Source organism: Poecilia formosa, unplaced genomic scaffold (assembly GCF_000485575.1).
Source record: "Poecilia formosa unplaced genomic scaffold, Poecilia_formosa-5.1.2 Scaffold39, whole genome shotgun sequence".
Classification (NCBI taxonomy): domain Eukaryota; kingdom Metazoa; phylum Chordata; class Actinopteri; order Cyprinodontiformes; family Poeciliidae; genus Poecilia; species Poecilia formosa.
The window spans coordinates 2538903-2561952 of NW_006799978.1; the positions used below are offsets into that span (position 1 = coordinate 2538903).

A 23050-nucleotide genomic window follows, 5' to 3' on the forward strand; every position below is an offset into this window, starting at 1 on the left:
TTGCCAATAAGATGGGAAATTGGTGATCTGATGTATGAGTGAGTGTGGTATATGTATTGTTTTAACCAAAAGGGCAGCAGGTGCAGTCACAGAGCTGGGGCGTGAAAAGTGGGAATCCAACCTATTGGTTTAGAGAGGATAAAAACACATTCCCTCTGACCTTTCTGCTTCATTACCTGCCATGATACCTCATAAAGTCAGGAAAATACCAGGATGCAACATTCGTCCAGAAGAATCCTACACTTTCTTTCCTTTGTGAAATTCAGTCGGATTTCCTCCAATTTTGCAGAACGAGATTCATATACTGGTGTTGATTATAAGTGTTAAACTTCAACTTAACGTGAGCCAATACTGAGTGTACAGTTTTAATTACTGAAAAATCTATTAAAATGTTTTGTTGATTTATTGTTTAGTGTGTAGTCAGTAAAGATAACTAACCCATTTCTGCATCACTGTAAAAAATGTCTTTAGCTGAAAGAACTGATGTGCTAATTTTCTTTACTGACCTCTAGTGGTTGTTTCAGACTAAACACAAATAAAATCTATGAATAATGCTTTGTTAAACTTATAAACAAACAGCTTCAGAAATTCAGAAATCAGATTTCCAAAAATTTACACTTGATAAAATGAATTTTTATTTTTTATTTTAAACTGTTACAAACCCAATTTTGAACAACAATCAGTTTGATTTTATGAAATAAAACAAAACATAGCAATGTTTATGCAAGATTGAATTAGTCTTCAGGCAGCCATGATTGTCTGGCCTAGATTGGGAATATCAGTTAGAAGGGGAAAAAACTGAATACATGTTTTCCTTTTTAATAACTTATTTTTTGTGGGCCTCTGCATGTCCATGTGTCTTGCTCTACAGTATTTCAGCTGCCCAAGTTGCATTTTCTTTTAAATATTTCAGATACGCTCTACAACACAATCCCCAAGTTCGCAAATTTTCTGCAAATAATTTGGTGTTGCGCTCCACAGAAAAGTCTGCAAGCGTGTGAATCTGGAATATTGAATCACTAATATGCAGGGGTCCTCTGTACCTTCAAATACTTCATCTTTACTATCAGCAGCTGGACGGCTGAAACATCAGAGCTTCCGAGAACAGCCATGATCTCAATCATATAATAAAATTTTATGGATGATGTTTAAAAGCAGGGCCCAGTCTAAAAGATCATTTTCAGATGAGGTGAGAGATTAAATCTCCAGACAGAATTACATCAGAGCCCTGTTGATGTGTCATTTCTCTGCAGCTTGTTGAAGGAGATTTATCCATATAAAACCACTGATGTTATATACTGCATCACCAATCCAGCTCCCCAGAAAATAATGACTTAAATATCTAATTAAAGGCCTCAAACTGATCAAATTAAATTTGCGCACAGCATTCATGCTGATATGTGTATATAAGCTTCTAATCGGAACTGTATTTAAATGCAGACTCTGCAAACAGCGTTAAACCTCACAGTAGTGGCTCACATTTCTTATCTACAAGCATATGACATCAACAACAACAAACAGGACAAATCATGCCTCTGATTCACAAGAGAGGATAAATCTGCACCAACATAGCAGGTCCTGTGGAGAATATAATTCTTGATATAGTCTATATGCAGTGACTACAGCCCTTCATCTGTGTGCATGTTGGTGTTAGGAGTGGCATCCGTTTCAGTAATGACAGCATGGCGGCTGCTCCAGCAGGGATTACCGCGCCGTGTGCTCGGGCTCCCCACCGTGCTCCATAATGAAGCAGGGCTGTGCAGACTGGAGGCCCAGGCTGCAGGTTGTTCTTCCTTCACCAGAGTTTCATGGCTCTGAACGTGACTGCATCACTGGAGATTAAAGCTGTCTGGCACAAAGAAGGAAGGCAGACTTTTCTGCTTGTTCTGTTGACTTGGCCATCCAATTAAAGAGCACGTCACAAAACATCAGTTCAGAAAGTGAAGGTGTGCTGGGTGAAAGATGGCTGCTTAACTGGTTGTACTCCAGCCTGAGGACCACACAGTGACTCCTGAAGGGTGGATTATGACTCCATCCTGAGGCAGAGGTCAGGAGATGACATCCATAAAGGCTACACTTTCATGCACTGTTAAAAAAAGCAGACTTTGGTCAGATTTGATTAACAAAATTATTTCTATTTGTAAAATGCCAGAATAATGACAGAGAGAGAGAGAACATGTTTGAGTTTCACTGACATCCAAGCTGTAGAAAAACCACAGTTGACAATGGTATATCATTGAGGCCACAGGAAAACTGGGTTGGATTCTCTGATACAGAACTTGACTGGTTTGACTATTACCTAAAAGGACTAAGATTTATTTGTGTCGATAGGTAACTTTTCATTGAAATGGACATTCGGGTTGTCATATCCATGGTCATTTGGGCTCTTTGCTTTTTTGATTTCTTTTGATTTATTTCTCCTCATTCCAGTTTATTCCCTCAGCTAGTTCCAGTATTTGGGTTTTGGATTTGCTTTCTTTTTAAAATGTTGCTCTAGTTTATTCTGTTAGCTTAGATTCTTATCATAGGTGTTAGTTTTATTTTTGTTAGAATTTCTGGTTAGTTTTCCCTGTAGGTTCAATCTTGTTTCAGTCAGTCTGCCATTCACTTCCCTTCCCAGCTGCTCTCAGTTTCTCTAATTAGCTCCTTCGTCATCTCCACTCCCCACTCTGCATATCTACCTTCCAGACTCTACGCTCCTCGATTCCATCCATTACTCTGCTTCTCTTCATCATGCTCTTCTGCTTTCCATGTCTCTGGCTGCCTGTTGGCCCTCATTTCAGTTTTATAAGCTCATTTTGTTCATTAAAGAGAGTAGATCCTCCAGCTTTCTGCACTTGGATCCTCCTTTAAACTTGCATCATGACTGGAGAACCTCAGGGTTCCATCTTGGAGCCCTTATTATTGAATATCTACATTGTTACAGCACCAGGCCTTTCCTCTGGGTCTCTAACATCCCTGTTTCAGAGCTCCTAATTGATGCTGATTGGAAATGGAAGCAGCTGACCAGTGTCTCCAGAAAGACATCAGATCCAGCTTAAGAAACACCATTCTTTCTCACTAACCCCACTCATTCTTTCTGTCTCCTTTCCACAATCATAACTCTCCAGCCAGTTATGATTTTTGTTACATAAACCCAATTTTAAGTTACCCCATGCGTTGCTTCCCTTTAATTTGTTATGGTTCCAGAGCCAGACCATAATAACATTATATCAGATGATACACAACTCTACATTAGAATGTCACTAAGTGGCTATAAACTCATTCAACTGTTTAAAGTTTAACAGATCAGTGCATGATGTGCCATCACATTCTACAGATGAATAGCAACAAAACTGAAGTTTAAATTTTTTTGACACGGAGGAATGATCAGGAGTTCAGCATAAAATGAAAGTTATTACAGCTAGAAGCTAGTAATCCATCCCAAAGTCAGACCTGAACCTTCAGTCACACAAAGACAATTACAAAATTGACCTATGACCTGAAGAACATTTCCAGCATTCAGACACGTCTGAAACGTGCTGATGCTGTTTTACATTGTAGACATCTTACGTTTCTTTAATGCTGTCATATCCGCCCATTAAATCAAAGCTCTTGTTTGTGTTTGAATCCCTCCCAGGTGACGATTGGTGGTTGGAAATCTCCTGAAACAAACTTCACAAAGATAGTTCTGCTGGGTCATGCATTTCAGTTCATCCTCAAGCAATAATTCAGTGGATTATTGCACTTTGTGTTGCAGAAGTCTTTGAGGTAAACTGATCACTCTTGCTGTGGTTTGAACCTAATCTACCTGAAGAGGATTTTGCAGGCAAACAGTGAGTCAACAATGAGTTTTCTGTTGACACAGTTTGTGGTACTTTAGGTGCATACACTATTTTTATCCTTCCCTTTATTACAGTTGTAAAAACAGACCATTTCTCATCTGTATGCAACAGTTTTACATCTTCTTATAGGCTTAATGGAGCTGCAACAAAATAAAACAGCTTTTGTGGTTGTGAAATTATTTTTTACCTGAATATTTGAAAAGAATCATCTCTATTTTAGCTTATAAGGCCAGAACGAGAATCCAGTGGCTCCTCTCCCCTCCAGGTCTGTGTGGATGTTCAGATCCTGCAAGATCAGGCAGAGAGAGCAGATCTTAGAGAGATCAATACTCCTTAGTGGATTTCTTATATCAACCACACAGAAATCCTACCATCTGTGACATATAGGTTGAGCATATAAGTCACTGCTGGATGGGATCCAATCCAATAAGTCGCTCTCCACACCGTCTGTTCTTGTTGGGTTGGAAATGCTGGATGGGCTCAAAGAGGTGCATGAGCAGAGACAGCAGGTAGCAGAACCAGGTGGAGTGTTCACTCCACCCCCTCCTTTTTCATAGCAGCTCTGATTTTTTTGCTTTTTACCTCTTCTTACCTATATTATCATTTGTGCTCTGAAATGTGCAACAACAAAAATACAGGAATGAATAATCAGGAAGTCGAAGTAGATCTGTCCACCTGGCCTTTAAATCAAGAAGATTCATTTGGTTTCAGGTTTTCTTATCTTCATGACGCCAACAGGCATCCAGACAGAACAGCTGCTGATTTCATCAAAACATGATTTAATGTTTAATTCCCTGTTAAATATTGTCTTCTCTATACTTATTCGAAGCAGGAAAATAACTAAGATAATATTACAAAGTATTTTTACATACTACACTTTTACACAATTTGTCACATTACAACCACAAATTTTAAGGGATTTTGTTAAGATTTCAATCAGAATTTCCAAGCTTTTGTATTTAACTCATTGTAAATACAAGTGAAGTTGCATGTAACTGTGGGAATGACTCCACCAACTTTACAGATCTAGAGACTGAAAATGTCTCAAAGTCTTTACTGTAAAGTTGCAGAAGATCATTCAGTCAGAAGATCTGAATTAATGTTCAGATCTGAACATTAATTTTCATGTCAGCTCTGGCTGGATGTTTATGTTAAGGAAAGTGAACCTCCAACACAGTCTCAAGTTTCCTCCATCCTGTCACAGGTTTTCTTTAAGGTTTGATTTCGCTCCATCAACCTTCAGCTCTGACCAGCTCACCTGTCCAGGTGGCCCCTCCTCTGTCCAGGTTCAGGTGATGAAATGATCAGAGCTCCAGGAAATGCTCAAAGCTTGCAATATTGTTGCAGACTATGACCTTTAAACTTCTCCACAACGTTCTCCCCGACCGAAATATAGATACATGACACTTTTCAGATTTTTCTTTGTAAAACATTTTCAGATCCACAGATCAGTTTTCTTCCACTTCACAAATACTGTCTGTAGTTTTGGATCTTTCACTATGTTCCAAATAAATCACAAATTCTTTTTAAGCTGCTGGATGTTCTATTTAATTTCAAATCTTATTCCCTTCTCACAAATTCAGGCAACCAGAACCAGGAAGTACTGAGGTCCAATAACTGGCAAAAACTATGTAAGTAGCTGTTCCTCATCCTTTTTCCTGAAAAAAGAACAACAGAGCATGTTAAACATTTTTACCAACTATATAAATAAATTTATGGAATATTACAATACACACTAGTCATATCATAAAATATGAAAAGTAAAAATAATACAAAAACACTGCATTGTTTCTGTTTCTCAGATCTCTGCAAGAAAAACAAAAGCTCATTGGGGGAAAAAACTTTAGTAAAAAAAAAGAAAGTAAATGTCTGAGACAGAGAAAAGATGTCGTAAGCGATAAAAGCAAAAAAAAAAAAAAAAAGTTATTTTGGGAAAGCTGGGACTGACAACATCTGGATTCCATAAATGTGGAAGCCAACAAATATTTTTATGAGGTGTAAACAGTGACATTACGGTGATTTCCTCTGTCAGCTGATGAACTGGCTGTGGTGTTTTCCTGAGTGCTGCTGGCATGTTCATCTCCAACAGAACTCACACAGCAGATCAGGACAGAGAGGAGGCGATGATTTCTCTCCTGTAAGAAGCAAAGTGTGTGTGGAGTCAGAGATGGATTTGAAATATGAAGCGATAAACTCTGAGATGATTGTAGGAATGACTGAGTGCAGCGCTGAGCAAATGTTTGACCACAGAGACACTGAGGAAATACATCAGGCACAACATTTATTATAGATTATCAAATAATTTATTGCAGTGGCATAATTTAATATTTAAAAACTCAGAGATATTCTGTTATGCATTCTTCCAGCTGGCTTCCATTCCTATATTTGGATATTTCAGAAAATTAATAACATTTCTCAACATTATTTAGAATATTTTCTGTTTCACACAGCCAGTGCAGCACCACTACAGATATTGAGTTTAGAGGAAGTTTTACTTTTTAATTTCACTTTATTTTTAATTTTATGATCCAACAAGGCTTCAACAGTTTAGAAAATGTCACAAATGAAACCAATGGGATGCGAGATTGAACTGAAATCATCTGAGCTGCTGGTTCTAACAGAACATGTAGCTCTAGAACTAAATCTGGTTCTTAAAGTTCGTCTCAGTTGCTTTTAATAATACAAACTGATCTGTTTCTCTAAAAATAAAGACAATAAAAAATACTTATTTGTCTACATGGAGTTTGTGCAGATTTTTCACAGTCTAAAGACATTAATGATACAGGAAGTATTTGCTTTTGTTGCAGCTGAGGTGCATATTTTTTTATTTTAATTTTCCACAAGTATAGAATAGTCCACTCAAGAAAAAATTTCCTTCTTTGTAGACATAAAAGAGTAACTGATTTTTGCTTCTCATTATTTTATTTCATGGCATTTCAACAGCGTGCAGGGATTCATGCACTCTGTTAAAAAGTATCCTATTTTTCAAAAGGAGTTTTGGAGCTTTAGACATATTTTAGACACAAGTCTAAATGAATCTTTAGATGTAAATGTTGACCCCTGGGTCACTTCATCTAGAGCAGTGGTTCTTGACCTGGGTTCGATCGAACCCCTGGGGTTCGATGAGTCGGTCTCAGGGGTTCGGCGGAGCCTCTGACGCGGAGGTAAAGACACACTGTGTAAAGTCGTGATGACGTTACATTGCTGAGCCAATCAGAGCTGCAGAGGAGCACCGACTGAAGGAGTTCCACTCAGCGTGGATTTGAACTTGTGTCTTTAATTACTTCAGCAAAGCTCACCGTTTTTACCAAATTCTGTAGCTTTCGGTGTACTTCTAATTCTGCTCCTTAGTCGCAGATTTTCGGGGTTGGTACTGCCTCTAGTGGCGTGGGGGTGGTAACACAACTAATATAATTACATTTCTAAATCAGAATACCGCAAAGTCTTTATTATTTATTATTAATTTTTCATTCTCTTAAGAATGTAGAGCTAATTAAATAATCTAAACAAGACCTTAAAGTGGTTCCAGTTTCTCTAGATGGCCAACCTGTTGAAACTGTGGCAGATTTTAAATACCTTGGGTCGTTCCTGGACAGTCAGCTCAACTTTGCTGAAAGCACTGACTATGTTTTGTAGAACTGTTCTCAGAGAGTCTACATTTTAAGAAGAATTAATGATCTTGAATTTGGGGGGAAAAAAAAAAAATTTATTTATCACTACAGAAGGGTTCAGTGAATGCGCATATGAAACTGGTCGTCAAAAAAGGTTAAGAACCACTGATCTAGAGCTTACATTAATTAAAGAATGCTTAATATGTGAATACTAAGTAAGACATACATTTAAAACAAAAGATTTCTGATATTTCTTAAAAAGTTTACAATAATTGGGTTCTTCAATGTTTTAATGTAAAAATATAAAACATTAGAAATTTCTATGCAAAATTATTAGAAATGTGTTAAAGTGTTTTCTGCTGTAAACCTTCTAAATATATTGATTCTGCATTTTTTTAAATTCATTTCTGTAGTTCTGTGGGGCCGTCTGCCCGTCGTCTCTGAACAGAGCAGATGACATTTTATCTGAGAACCATGAAAGCAAACTGCTGATGTTCAGGGTCTTCTGCTGCCGCTTCAAAATAAAATAACTTAAAAACATCAACTAGTTATAAAATGCTCTCAGAAATGCTGCTTACATCCAAGTTATTTCCTTGAAGTTATGAAAAATGTGGCAGCAATTACTGGTGCTGACTCTGCCAAAAGTGGGTTTAGTTACAGAGTTTGAAAACTGCCAGTGTAATTATTACATTGGTGCCTTGTGCAACTATGAAAATAATTACACAGTGAGTAATGTACAGTGCAAAAGTATTCATACCCTCAATGTTTTTCTCTTTTCCATCGCATTGCAACAACAAACTTCAATTTATTTGATTCATGTTTTATGTGAGAGAGTAAATATGAAATAACAAATAACTGTTAAGTGGAAAGAAGAGGATAAACAGTTTCTAACATTTTTTTTTTAAATAAATATAAATAAGTCTCCTCCAGTTTTAATAGAGTTTCTTCCAGAACTTTTCCCTGACCTGCTTCTGGCTTCCTGGGTCTTCATGATTCTGGTTGTTCTCCAAAGAATCTCTAAGTTCAGAAACACACAAGAGGACTCCATTTATAATCAGATAACTTAAGACCCCACCCATTAATTGCACTAGGTATTACTTAGAGGTAACAGAGTAAAAAAAAGGCTGAGTTCAAATTCATGGCACACTTTTATTTCTAAAATGATCTGAACCATATCTTATTTTCAATTCCCAGTTGTGCACTAATTTGGGTTCTATTGATTAAATACTGAAGATCTTTGGTGATTGTAAAGCTTCAAAATGTAAAAAATTCAGAAGGTGTGAATACTTTCCCAAAACTGTAAATCACAGCCAAGTGCAAACAGACTGGATGAAGTTCTGCCTCACATGCAGCAGCAGGCAACGTGAGGCTAAGTGCCTTGCCCAGGGGCTCAGAGACAAGAGGAAGCTGGAATCAAACCTGAAACTGTCCGATTGTAACACAGCTACAGTGACCTGAAATACCACAAAGGATCACACCCAAATACATTTAAGTAAAATGTTCAACATTCCACACAGATTTGTGTGTGTGCCCACCTGTGTGGTATAAGAACAGAAAGGCCAGTAACCAAACAAGGACGAGAGAATAAAGAGACAAGAATTTACTCAGCAGAACTAAAATCATGTGTGTGTCCATATTTCTGCAGAATCTGTCCCATAACCACACAACATGAAAGCACAGAGATTTCTCTTGGAAAACATTTCTGTTTGGACTCAGGAACTGAACTGAAGTTGGAATTAGGTGAATAAATTGTGATATTGTGTGTTTTTCTTTACTTGGCTTCCTGGTAATATTGCTCATTTTATGCTCAGAGATGTGGTGTTTGTACAGCTGGAACGTTGACTCGGTCTGTAAAGTGTGACATTAACTCTGCAGGCGTTCCTGCCTCTGTTCCTGCCATCATTTCAAACTACGGCGCAGAAATATGGCAGGTTTGTATATTTTGCATGACTGAACATGATCTTTACAGAGAGACTGAAGAAATTCAAGAGCGCAAATGTTCAGTGTTAGGTTGGATGTTTAAGGCTAAATCCAAAAGAGAAGTTGAAGAACTTCTTGTACTTTGATTCTGTCATTCTGACTTTCTTTGTTCGTTCTTTTTCTTTGCAGCTAAGAAAAAAAAAGACTCAGATTCTGTTTTCCACAATTACCCTCTGCCTTTTCTGACTCACCTTGGGTTGTGAAGATTGTGGGACATGAAATGAAAGAAGCACTAAAGCAAACACAAGTGCTCAGGTGTAATTTTCTAGTTAAAGCTGGAGTCTGGGAAGCGGTCGTGCCGAGCTGCTCTTCAAACTCAGACTCTGGGTGGCTGACAGCCGCAAAACTGAGGTAAACGTCAATTAAGCTGTTACAGTAGATGACAGGCCCAAAGAAAACAGAAAACAGTGCAGGAGGGGGGCAGCCTGTGTAAACTGCAGGTGTCTGAACACGATTCTGTAGATAAGGCTAAAATGTTAGCAGCTTTGGACTTGTCGGGTTAACGTGACGAAGCTTGAGGAAGACTTCTGAAACTGATTATTCCCATAGAAATCCTGTAGATCTTCCAGTTGTTTTCATTCCCATCCAGTAAAAGCAGAAATGATCTGATGCACGTCTGGGATGAGTTGCATACAGTGTGGAACATCACACAGGCTCACTGATAGACACTCTCTTTAAATTCCTAAAATACATGTTGACAAATGGACCAACCTGTGGGGGCTCATGTTATGAGCTCCACCGTTTTGTTTTTATAAATCACAAACCATATCTTAATAAGATGCAGAAATACTCAAACCATGTTTGACTTGTTTCTGTGTTGTGGTTTTCATGCTTGTCTCAATCTAAAGCGGTTCTAGTTCCAGAAAAAGCACTAATCATGATGTTGTCTTTGTTTTTGGACAAGATGAAAACCTTCATTGTCTAGGTAGGAATGTTCTTTCTGTCCCCCACCACAAAATAAAACACATTCAAACATTCATCAACAGAAAAAGCTAAAGGATGATCTTCATATTATGATTAAATTCAGCCCTTAAACAAATCAGAGCCCAACTTCAGCAGCACTGGCCTCCATCAGAGCCCGGCCACGCTCTGTGGTAAACTTCACTGTTATGCTAAAAAAAAGTCCACAGCTAAAAGCTAAAACTTTTCTGCTGCTTGTCTGAGCTGGAAGACATTTGTATGCATTAAAACTGCAGTATGTAACTTTTTAAAATAATATGACTTTTATTTATTTGTTAAAAATGTCTTCACAGTATATTATGAGTCAGATAATCATAAAAAAAATAAAGTTCCTCTGCCTCCTGCCAGTGGTGATACTGCCATCTGAAGAAATACTGGGTTCCATCAGAAACAACCAATCAGAACAAGAAGAACAGTCTTACTGCTGTTAATCATGCTTGTGTACCCCCCCTCAGGCCATGCGCCTTGCTCTCTGCTAGCCTACAGCTCGTTTCCCACCCCTTCCATGAATGCACAGGTTAGTTAGTATAGCCACCGATGACGGCGGATTAACAACTTTTCCTGTAATGACAAGTTTTTTCTCTGCCATTCGTACATTAAGCAGTGAACACATGAGGGCGACTGACAGCACTAAGACCCTCCTCCTGGATCTGGTTGCTTGCTTCTGATCTGGAACAATGTATTTCTGCAGATGGCAGAAGGACCACTGGGAGGAGGGAGAGGAGCTGGATGTTTTCTCATGTTAAACTGTATCGACATGCTGACAGTTTTGACTTATAAAAGTTACACTCTGCAGCTGTTTCCAGGTTGCAACATGCAATTCCTGAAAAGTGACACTGTGAACATAAAAGCTTCCCTGTATCTTCTCCAAATGATAAGCGGGTCTGATGGACATTTTGAGTTGAGCCTACTAAGTCAGGACAGCAATGTCTTTCTGATTAGCTTGTTAGTCTAACTGCACTCTGAGGATTTCTTTACTTTTCTATAGACTCATGCTGATCTGACTACAACAGCTGAGGGGAATTTTACTGATGATTTCTCAGCTGAAATTTTCCAAACTATCCCTTTAATTCAGAGTCCTCTTTATTGGAACTTGAATATTTTCTTTTGACCAGATGGCAGCAGAGCTTCTGATTTTTGATTCAGTTGTAAAAATAGCAGGTGATATTCACCCTCAAACATCAACCGTATCATCTAAATTCTCAAGTCCCTCATGATGGAGCCTTTTTTTTCTCCCTTCAAGCTCCATGAGAGCTGCTCCGCTGATCTTTTCAGCATGCTCTCAATGTGCAGAAATTGATTTGGAGAGAAAACAACTCGGATCTGTGTGTGTGTGTTTTGTTTTCATCCCTCTTTAATAGAACTTCAGAGAACAGGAAGTGTGTGCGTCATGAAATCCGTCCTGGTTATCTGCTTTCACACGCTCTAGCCTGCCGCCTGCCCTCCAACTGCTCCCAGCTTCCACAGCCAGAGGAGCTCCTACACGGCTGCACGAATGGCACATGTATTCTGAGCAAACACGCAGCAGACACCGGCGCTGAGCAGGGCCTGAACTCCCCACAGCACACCTACTCCCAGCCAAACTCACTAAAATAAAACACTTTCACCCTGTTTTAGATCGACGCTTTTATGAAAAAAAGCGTTTTTAGTTTTTCATTTTGAGCTAAGTAAACAGACACAAATGTTGAAATAAATCGAGGCATCTTCTGATTTATTTTGAAAGTTTGCCAGAGAAGCTTTTTTCCTGTTACTATAGATGGGTTGTAATGAATCTTGTGGAAAACCTCTCTTCAGGCCTTAGGTGAGGGTGAGAATGTGTGAGGTCACACCATGTGACCTTTAGCTGAAGCTGCTGGGCCACCATTGGTTAAGAGCCAAACACTCCACCTCCCCCAGACACAGGAGTCCTCTCTGCTGCAGAGCTCATGCTTGTTGGCCCAACTCTTGCCAAAGTGTCTCACTGCAAACTACACCTGCATACCAACATGTGTGCAAACATACGTATGGACCATGCTGGCGTGTCTCCCATCTTCTCTCACCCACAGACAGACAGCACTGACCTCACCCAGCTGAGTGTTTCTGTCCCTTCGGAGTCCTGCTGTGATTTAATTTGGCTCTGTTGCTTCACTGCCTCCTTCAAATAATAAACTATTGATCCGAGCCACCCTGCCTGCTCTGAAACATCCGGAATCTGTGTTCATTATCTTAACCCATATCCCTCCAGCTCCCACATTTCCTGCTTGCTACAGCAACACAGAGTTACTAAACAGCAAAAGAACAGATGACATGGAGAAAGGAGAAAAAAAAGTTCGTATTAATTTGTAAAAACAATGCTGAGTCAAATTTTCTACATCCATTATTCACCCAAAATAGTTTCCTAGCATTAAATATAACCAACATATTCATAAAAGCCAGAAATCTTCTGTGAAGACTTGCCGTCATCACCAAACAGCATCATATTTAATCTGCATGAATCTTTAGAGGCTGTGATTATTTTTGCTGGATTTTTGCATTTGTTGTCTTTTTAATTTAAATTCTGCTGAGAGCAGCGAGTTTTCCTTCTAAAATCAGCAAGTGGAACTAATTTCCCCTCAGGATGGACTGCGGCGTTGTAGGTAAAAATGAAGCAGGGGATGTGTGGATGAGACTGAAAATACCATCTTTATTCGTGCATTTTATTACAAATTTTACACATGATGCAATAATTTGAAAACAATGTTATGAATCCCTTAGAAAGGTGTTTTCTTTGACGCATAAGTTAGGATAAGTATTTCAAATAAAATATTCCCAGATAATATATCCGTGAATTCAATGTAATTTCAACTCTTGCTTAAGCATCAAAATGTGCAAAAATATTTGCGGTGTTGCAAAAAGGTTACATTTCCTGAAGAAAAAATATTAAATGTATTTTCAAAAGTGCAGACCTAACGTCCATGCAATAATTACATTTTAAATTCATACCTATTATTATTATTAATTTTTTAAATAAATATAAGATGATGCTTACCTTTGAGCAGAAGTGGGGATCCACAGAAGTGTGCAGTCCTGATCAGCGTGTCACCCAAATGAACAATTTCCCGCTGATTCCTCTTCAGGTCTCATGTTGATTGTGTCGATGTGTATTCAGACTGCAGACTTGTGTATTGGCCCGGGTTTATCCCCTCCACCCCACCATTACAGGATGATTATTTCCGCGCCTTACCAACTCCATCCAAAGGTGACACTTGTGGAAAATCTTAACGGGTTTGCAGCTGCGCACGGCACCGGCATATATGGAAACGGATGAACGCTTCGCTGGTGTTTGTTATTTGGCACTTTTGTAAAAACAACACTCGGGACTTACTGAGATTTATTTCTGCTCATAATAAAGCCCCATGAGAGGCGACCTCAGGCGAATCTCACAGTGAATCTTCGGATCGGGCCAATAGACCACCTTTGTGCTAAAAACTGCGGAATGCTGCACTTTTACATCCCATGTCTGCATTATGGGGGAATATAAAATAAATAAAATATAAATATAGCATTTTGATGCATGCATATTGCACATATTTTCTTTCGTTCTGCTGGAGGTGGGCTGTGTTTCTTCCATGAACGCTGCATTCATCCCCCGCTTCCTCCTGCATGCATCCCCGGCCTTCATACCTCTGCAGCTCTGCATGTTTGCTCAAGCTTCATACTCATAGTTTGTTTGGCTTTGTCACGTTTGTGCACATTTAAAGCATAAAAAAATCAGCAGCGCCAATGAAAACAATAAAAGGGCAAACAGATGAGTAAGGTTGGTTGCGTGTCTACAAAGAAGAACTGGTTGGAAACAAAAAAAGCAAGTTTTAAGGTGTGTACATAAGAGTCCAACAAAGCAGGGTTGATTTGATGCATGGCTGCGTTTGAATCGCCTTATTTCTTTTTAAACATTATTCTAAGGTTTCATTGACTCTAAAAAATCCACTTCAGAGAACGGAACTTAATGGATTGTTGTCTTTGTTGTGTGCGCCGCAGTGCAGCTTTTTGTTGATTCCGGTGTTATTTCAAGCCCCAGCGAGCAGCCGCGGCTCTTGGCTGGAGCAGGCAGGCAGACAGACACGCATTCAGGGGCTAATCTGCCGGAGCATCCCGGTGCCATGTGTATTGGAGCGGCCCATTGTTTTCCTCTATAGATTAGCTGCACAAGCGCCTCAGACAATCGAAAGGCTATAGACAGACTGTCACTGCTTTGCACTCCGCTAACGGACTTCTTGCACAAAGATTAAATAAAAGTCGCCCAGCAGAATGTTTTTGGAACAATATATTTACTTCCATTAAATAAAACACAATATTTCGGGAATTGATGGGGGAAAAAACAACATAATTCCGTACCAAATAGTATACACAGAGCAAAAAACCAAATAATTTGTCGCAGGAACATTTTTGGATGCTTATTATTATTTTTTAAAATCCAGAATTGCTATTCTAAATCGATATTCACACAGACATTAATAATAAATTTATAATATGTTCGAAACACACAACTGGTGCGTTTTTAGTATGTACATTCCCTTTTTGTTTGCAAGCAAAACATGATTCCTTTTTTTAGGATTTGTATTTTTTTTATCCACATGCGTCGATAAGTTGGAACCTGGAGAGGAGTTGCAGCGTTGGAGCGCAGCCGCTTCAACAAACAGGAGATGATCATTCAAATATATTTACAGGAACATTTCTGTCAACAGTTAACGTCCAGAATCCATCAGGGAAAAAGCCCTCATGACGAGCTGTGAAAAGTGAAACAGGCCTTTATTTTGATTTTTTTTTTTTAACTCAGTGAATGAGGCCATCGCTCATCGGAGAGGAAGAAACTCAAAAAACTCCCGGTTCAGTTTGACTCCGAGGAGGAGCTGAGTGTGTTTCAGTGGTTCAGTCTTCTAGTGCCCTTGTTTCGAAAGAAAAAAAAAGAGAGAGAGAAAAGTAGCTGTAGTAGTCTCTTGTTTCTGTGGACGGCTGCTATTAATTATCCGCACACTGCAAAAAATAACCACCGTCACAAACATAACCCTCTAAATCAGATTCCCTGCGTGAAAATGAATGAAAGTCAATAAGAGCGAATTAAATCACATTTTTCTCATAATTTGATGGAAAAGTTGAGTCTTGGGGGAGATGGTTACCAGGCGAGCAGTAAATTCCCTTTAATACTTCAAACAGTTCAAAATGATCTTTTGTGGGGTTAAAAATGCTTTGTCCTCTAACATGTCAGCTCGGTGGCGATTTTTTGCAGTGCAGGTAGCAATTAGACCGGCCTGTCCACCGCGTACTGGCAAGCGCTCAGATTGGTGGCTGGATTCTGAACCCCGGCGTATCCAAAACTCGAGTGCTGCTTGGCTTTCAGTCTCAGGCTGGCCAGGCTGGAGTTACAAGTGTCTCTGTACACGTAGGGAGGGGTCGGCGGCGCGTAGGGGCACGCCGGCGTGGGCACCCCAGAGTTGAGGGAAGGGTTACTGAGGTTGTTCAAGTTATTGAGGCTGTTCAGGCTGGATCCCGGCACGCCGGTCACCGCGGATGGCACCATGCTGGAGGTCATGGAGGAGATGGAGTTGGGCGGCGAGAACATGGTCTGCGAGGATAAAGGGTTGACGTTCATGGAGTTGAAGAAGGGGAAGCTTTTGGTGGATAAGGAGGCGGACGTGAGGCCCTTGGCGGCCCAGTTGTTGTACGTGTAGCTGGGATACATGTCGTCGTACGGCTGCATGAGTCCATTGAACTGCGGGCCGAAGCCGTTCTTACACAGCTCGGCTTGCTGGTTTCTCTCCCGTTTCCTCCACTTGGCTCGTCTGTTCTTGAACCAAACCTAGAGCACAAAAAATAACAAATATAAGAGATAAAATACACTTTTTCATTCTTATTTTTATTTTTGTTATTTGTGCATTTTTTTATATATTGGGTTCTATTTTTTCGCCCTAAATGTACATAATTAAAATTAAATCCCTCTCATTCCCATTTGCGCAGAGAACTCCAGTTTTACAGCCGCCTCTATCTGCGTGGAATACACACTGCAGTCTCAGTGGAGCATCTTAGCGTGGAGTGGATGTGTATTCCCCCGCATGCTTCCACAAACACTCTGACCTTAATCACACAACGTCAGGGCGACAATCGCAAAATACGAGCTTTGCACCTCTTTTACACAGAGAGAAGAACACAAGTGGCATGTCAATAGCCTCAACTGTTAACAGCGTCACCATTGCCTAATTACACCTAATAGGCAAATAATACATTTCGTATTTTGTAATTATATTTAAAATAATTAAACGATAAAGATAATTTACAGATTTTTTGTACTGAGGTAAATATTTGCGCGTTGTCATAATTGATCAAGTTTATTGGAATGAGGTCAAATTAAATGTGGTTTTATCCTGCAGTATTTTAAAAATTATTTCCCTTTAATTATTTTATGAGTAACATTTTATTTATAATATTGTACTACATTTCAGCAATCCATGAAGTTTTATTTACGGCGTAATTGTGCCAAAAAGCAGCATAATTAAAAAAACTATAAATTGTGTTTATGTGCAGAGAGAATCAGAAGTGCTACGCTTGGTATGTGTGTGTGTGTGTGTGTGTGTGTGTGTGTGTGTGTTTACGCACCCTGACTCTGGCCTCTGTGAGGTTGGTCCACACGGCTATCTCCTCCCTGGTGCTCATGTCCGGGTAGCGGTTCCTCTGGAAGGTGGCCTCCAGCTCCTGCAGTTGCTGGCTGGTGAAGTGAGTCCTCTGCCGCCGCTGCCTCTTCTTCTTGGACGGGTCGTCAGAGGAATCGTCGTTTTTATTTTGTATTTTTTCTTTTTCTATATAAAAAAAAACAACAACGGGTTTTTAGATTGATATTTTGCTCTTTTAATTTAAAAAAGAATAAAATCCAGATATTTTTTTATCCTTTTAAAGAACTTTTTAATGTTTAATTGATTTAAAAATATATACTTTTTCCTTTTAAGTTGCACTCTACTTTTATAATAATGTTAAAAATACAAGAAACTATTTAAACTGTTTAAAAACAAACAATACAAAAAAACAATAATTCACCGTCAAACCAGAGACATATGAGCGGCTATTAAAATGACAGCTCCGGTTTTTATGCGTATAAATCTCCCTTCATGGTGACTGATAACAGCCATCTATTGTTTCATAACCAGATGATCTCTGGGACTCCGGGAGAAACCCCGGCCGGTTCTTACCCACAGACTCCGGGCTCGATGTGTCCGACACAGTGTGCACCTCTAACCGGTGCTTAGAGTCCACGGAGCGCTGCAGCGGCTGCAGGCTGGAAGCCATCGCCAGAGCCGTGTGGTGCGTGGAGGCGAGTTTATTCCCTGTGAGGTGGTGGTCTATATTTAATGGATCCCTCATAGAGCTCATCGGTGAAAGATCTCACGAGCTTCTAGCACAGGAAGGCTGAGCGGAAAGTCCGACTCCGGAATGTGTTCAGCTGTCCAAAAAGCGCACAGCAGCACAGTTCCTCTTGCTGAGATGAAGCCCTCGTTCTGTTTAAACTGGAGAACGCTTTAAAACAGGCCATTGAGTTTTATCACAGCATCGGTGGAAAACTGCGGCTACCTTGGCTGAATATCAGAGTGACAAGGACAGGTAGGTGATATTAGATCCAGAGGCTTACACACACTCCAGCGCTCTCTGCTCATTTCAGCTGTTGCCTGTGCTCTGCCCATCCAACTGCGCCTCTCTCCACACCTCCACGTCACCGCTTTGCCCCCGCCCCGATTCTCTCTGACAGGCGCGTCCATGTGGATGTGCCCAACCAACCGGAGCTCGCAGAAACGAGATATGTCTGCCAGTGTATTTATGCCGGGGCTGGCGCTTATTTTTCCTCTTCCAAATAAAAGCATGTAAAGTCAGATGAGACGCACGGTGTACCGAGCTGCGCCCCGAGCCGCTGCTGCGCAGCAGCCCAAGACCAAATAAAAATGAAAATAACACAGTTTGGCCTCATTTTATGAGACGGGTCCAGTGGCCCGGTAAAAAGATGGAGTGCCGCTGATACCCAGGCTGAGCCGCACTCTCTCCGGCTCTGTCGCTGCAGTTTGCTCAGTGGATAAAGCGGCTTTTATTGAAAGGCGCAAAGAAAATAGATGCGCACTGAATATCAAAGACAAACACCTTCTGCACCGCAGAGGTCCCGTGAAAGGACAAACAAATGTTAACTTCAAAAGAAGGGCTGTGGTGGCGCCAGCGCTCCAAAACTATCTGCGCGCACTTGTCAACTGACGCTAACTGCCAGACACGCATGCTATGTGAAAAAAGCGCACACGTGCCGCATGTGTGTTCGCACAGGGGCGCAGAATGGAGGCGCTGAAGGAAAAGAGTCAAACGACTCCATCCAAAGGCTAATTTACACCAAGCACTTCAGTCTGTGAACATTCAGATCATAATTGTGATGTGTTGAAGTAAAGCATCCCCACAGCATAATGCTCCCACCACCATGTAATAGCCTGCCCCTGCTGCTCCGCAGTCAGAATCAGGTGAACAGACACACCAGGGAACAACCTTTGTGAAAAAGAGAACTTCTGTTTCTAATGAGTTTTTGACTTCAAGTCTTCCTCAGTACAACACGATCATCTAGTACAATCTAATTCCCATTTAGTTGAAATAGAGATTTGACCTAATTTGACTTCCATTGGACAAGTGTGAACAAAACTTCTGAAATCTTCTGAACTTTTATAGTTCAAAATTACTTCAGGCTGCAGAATCATTTATTTATCCTTTTGCTGTGTTTCCCTTATGCAGTCTGACTCTCATCAATTATTTTAAAGTATATTTAGGTAAAGTCACAGAGTTTTGCTGACATGCTGTGTCCCAGCTGAACCATTCTGGAAAAGGTTGGTTTGGAGGTTAGCTTGTGTCCATCTAGAACTAAAATAGTGACAGAGTTCACGTTCAAGTTAAACTCGTTCAAAAGCTGAGCAAAAACATGAGATATTTTAACTGAGGCTGTCAAGGAAAACCTTTACAGAATAAATCTAAAACTTATTTTTATGCATTGATCACAGACCAACTCTTAAAGGACAAACTAGATGAGGAATAATTACAATAGAATGATTTAACTGAGTGGCTTTCAGCAGTTAAAACAAAAATTATTTCTCTCCAAAATCGTTGACAAAAATCTAGCCAAAGAAACCAGTTTAATTTGTTAAATTCTTCCAGTGTGGATTTTCGGTCAAAGGCAATAAAAGCAAAACAGACCTCAACAAATCGAGTCCAAGACACAAAAAGCCTGACCTCACAGACTTTCTGATTCACGACATGCAAAAGAGCCACACACTAGCTGTCAAATGGAGTGATCCTCTTGACCCCTCGGTGTTAGGCTTCTCGGATTCATTAAATGAAGCTCGGCTGAGGCGCGCGGGCCTCCAGCAGCCGCAGCCCAGGTTTGGTGAGGACGGATTACTCCATCATCAGCGCTTAAACCGGATCTGTCCTCACTTTGCTGCTGGGTCCTGCAGTCTGCTCCGTCTGGGACTTTTTCTTCCTTCTCATCTAATTTTCATCTCATTCATTTAATGAACGTGACGCATTAAAGAAAAAGGAACAAATGTGTGTGAGAAAACCAGTGACGGAGATGTGATGAAGCAGGTCAACACTCGGGTTAAAATCCACCTTAACATGAATAACCACCACCACCATCATCATCATCATCATCATCATCATCATCATCATCATCATCATCATCATCATCATCATCATCATCATCATCAAAAAACGAGAAAAACTAAAAAGGAGCCCTTCATCTCCCTCGTGCCCAATTGGACGCGCTTTCATGCAGCGCATTTGGACTTGGCGCAGTGATCCTATGAAAACCCTCCCCACATATATATATATATAAATACCAGCAGACCACCGACACGCACAGAAACACACATCAGTCACCACTCCTGCAGGCCGATTACATGACAAATCAACTGGAGCGGAACCATTTAGATGCGACTGTTATGTGAAAAACAAGAAATTACGAAGATTTTCACATAAATAATAATAATAATAATAATAATAATAATAATAATAATAATAATAATAATAATAATAATACAGCAAACAGTGTGAGGCCATTTTTTCCTCTTCCAGCCATATTGTAATACTAAACTTGAAGTGGATTATGGGTTTCCTCTTCATTTCTACAGTCTGAATGCTTTATCTCTCTTCTGCGGATTACTGCGTGCAATAGGCCTCCGCCATAGAGGGCCATTAATTAGCAATTCAGTCAATATAGCGGGAGACGACAAGGCTTTTTACATAGGATTAAGAAGACATCAGATTCCACCATTAGCGTATTCCTGCTCACGAATAGGCTTTCATTATACATTTAGTTTTCCCAGGAGCCAATCCACCGAGCGCTGCATATATTACAGGGCGGCACAGATGACGCCCGTCTCCCTGTGATCTGCAGCTCCTGCTCGCCAGTTTCTGCGTCTATTAATCATATTATTCCTAATATGCGGTGGTTTGGATGAAGGGATGAATCCAGCAACCACATCGATGTTTACCGAGTTGCACAATCAAAGTTATAGTTTGTTCTTTTACAGCTGAATGTGAGTTTCGAATCGAATTAGAGAGCAATGAAATAATTCAATTTTACTGAAATAAATCTTTTTTTCTTTTTTTTCAAAATCGTTCCTATATTCACTGAATACATTGAAAAGTTGACGGGATAAAATTTGTTTTTCTTACGTTCAAAACTGTAAAAAGAAAAAATTAAATTAAATAAACAAGGGGTTGAAAATTAATTCGGCTAAACATTATTTATCCGCTCAAACCAAACCTCGTCATCAACTCAGCCTGCTGTAAAATTGGAGAGAATACATCTCCATCTGTCCAGCAGGTGGCGCACTAAGACAAAGAACAATAACCCACAGAGGCCAATATGTCTTCACATTTTTTTTTATCAGACTGCTAAAATTGACAGAAAAAAATATTTACCTGCACTATTTTTCATTTTATCAGAAAAAAAGATAATATGTGACCGACGTCACGTCGACGTAATTAGAGAAGGAGGTTGTTTCTTAATCATAAGAATGAATTGAGATAATGACTAAATGTCCTTCTTTTTAATTTTTAGTTTATTATTATTATTATTATTATTATTATTATTATTATTATTATTATTATTATTATTATTATTATAACCGGTACATTTGAATGTGATTTTTAAGGAGTTTAATTAAATGTTTAATTAAATGTTTAATTAAATGTTTAATTAAATGTTAAATATTAAATGTCTGAATGGATTTTTTTCTCTTTTCTTCGCTGTTTTTAAATGAATAAACTTGAGGAGACTCACCTATTTGTGCGCATGTGGTGGCCAGTTTGCGGCAGTGGGACTCCATTGTGGCGCTGTGAGGTCACTGTTCTGCAATTTAGATAAACACAAAATATTCAGTTAGTTTGACTACAACCTAAAAACGTTTAAGGTTAGAAAATATTTTAGTTTCCCATAATAACAGTGATGTCTTCAGATAATTCTCTGAAACACTTTAAAATTTACCAAAAACTAATAGAAATAATTTACATTAAAAAAAAATCAAGCTTGAAAAATCAGGAAATAAAGACATGGTGCTATTTAATTTAAGAGGGTAAATTAATGAAAGTATGAATCAGTGATGGCTGTCAGTGAAATACTTCTAATGAGTTTTTTCTGGTTAAATTTTATTATAGAACTTTTTTTGAAGCGTGTCAGAAATTACAGCTGCATTAAAACAATAATTGTGACGCCCTCCTCACTTGCTGTCGACATATTTCCGATTGTTTTACTGCATTGTCTGATTTCTGTGGCGTGGGTAAAACACGTCGTGTTTTGCCTGAGCCTCCACGCGTGTTTTGCTGCTGTCTGCTGCAGTTGGAAGTGGAGTGATTCCGTGGTAAAATCACGGGATTAGAGTCTGATTGAGATGTCTGTCGGTGGGATATTACAAAATTCATTATCGCAACCCTCATACTACCTCGATATGAAGTTACACAGATGGGTTTTTATTAGTCCAGGCTCACACTGTTTGCTTATGATAATTCGAGGCGGGAGGAAATTTGCATGCAGTCAAGCTGTTAACCATTTTCCTCACTTCTCCTCCTCACCTGCTCTACATCTTCGCTGCGTTTTTTTTATTTATATTCCCTGTTTTTCATTCAGAGGATGCAGATATTGGAGGTTAAGTTTTACACAGTGTGTAGCTGCGCGACAGTTCTCCAGAAGCCCTTCTCTATTTTTCAGCAGCAAAATGAAAGAGTGGGAGGCCAGGCTGGAAGGTGGAAGGTTATTGCTCGCTGCTCCGCGTTATCTAATCAGAGAGGTTTAATGAGAGCTCCCTCCAGGATTTTACACACGCGGCCTCTGAAGGCAAACCTGGTTTGATTTTATTTAGAAAACTGAGATTTTAATACAGCAAAAATCACATAAATTCACCCACAAATTATCTGCTTTTGAAAATATTATTTAATAAATTTGCATTTCCTTTTTCCAGAAAGAAGTAACACTGCGCAAAAGAAATAAAATCTAAATTAAATTAATTGTAAATACATTTTAAATACAAAGTAAAGTGAAAAGAAAAGTGAGGAAAATTAATTTCTTAATTTAAAAAAATGAATACAAATGCCCTAAATAATAATAATAATAATAATAATAATAATAATAATAATAATAATAATAATAATAAT

At 39.4% G+C, this 23050-nt stretch overlaps 1 protein-coding gene and 2 long non-coding RNA genes across 7 annotated transcripts in view; all 3 read right to left on the reverse strand.

The window, feature by feature from the left end:
- Positions 1–678: 678 nt before the first annotated feature.
- LOC107836101 (uncharacterized) lies at positions 679–4617 on the reverse strand. Of its 2 annotated transcripts, none has more exons than XR_001661945.1 (3): positions 4196–4617; positions 4012–4110; positions 679–2086 (listed from the first exon to the last, which is right to left on the reverse strand). It is a non-coding gene; the product is annotated as an uncharacterized LOC107836101 (long non-coding RNA). The 2 variants fall into 2 exon arrangements; XR_001661944.1 differs by lacking the exon at positions 679–2086 and adding an exon at positions 3472–3654.
- A 55-nt stretch (positions 4618–4672) lies between these two features.
- Positions 4673–13634, reverse strand: LOC103137348 (uncharacterized). Its single transcript, XR_476117.2, has 4 exons — positions 13383–13634; positions 8401–8452; positions 5839–5959; positions 4673–5482 (listed from the first exon to the last, which is right to left on the reverse strand). It is a non-coding gene; the product is annotated as an uncharacterized LOC103137348 (long non-coding RNA).
- A 1140-nt stretch (positions 13635–14774) lies between these two features.
- pitx2 (paired-like homeodomain 2) overlaps positions 14775–23050 on the reverse strand; it is a 56574-nt gene continuing 48298 nt past the window's right edge. For 3 of the 4 annotated variants that reach the window (XM_016670952.1, XM_007551063.2, XM_007551062.2), the window contains exons 2-4: positions 21684–21752; positions 16985–17184; positions 14775–16190 (exon numbers count right to left, since the gene is read on the reverse strand). In XM_016670952.1, coding sequence (XP_016526438.1) covers positions 15633–16190; positions 16985–17184; positions 21684–21729 — 804 coding nt within the window. In that variant the 5' untranslated portion in view covers positions 21730–21752 and the 3' untranslated portion in view covers positions 14775–15632. Of the gene's footprint in view, positions 16191–16984; positions 17185–17571; positions 18306–21683; positions 21753–23050 lie in introns of those variants that run through there. The other variant, XM_007551061.2, reaches the window with a different exon arrangement.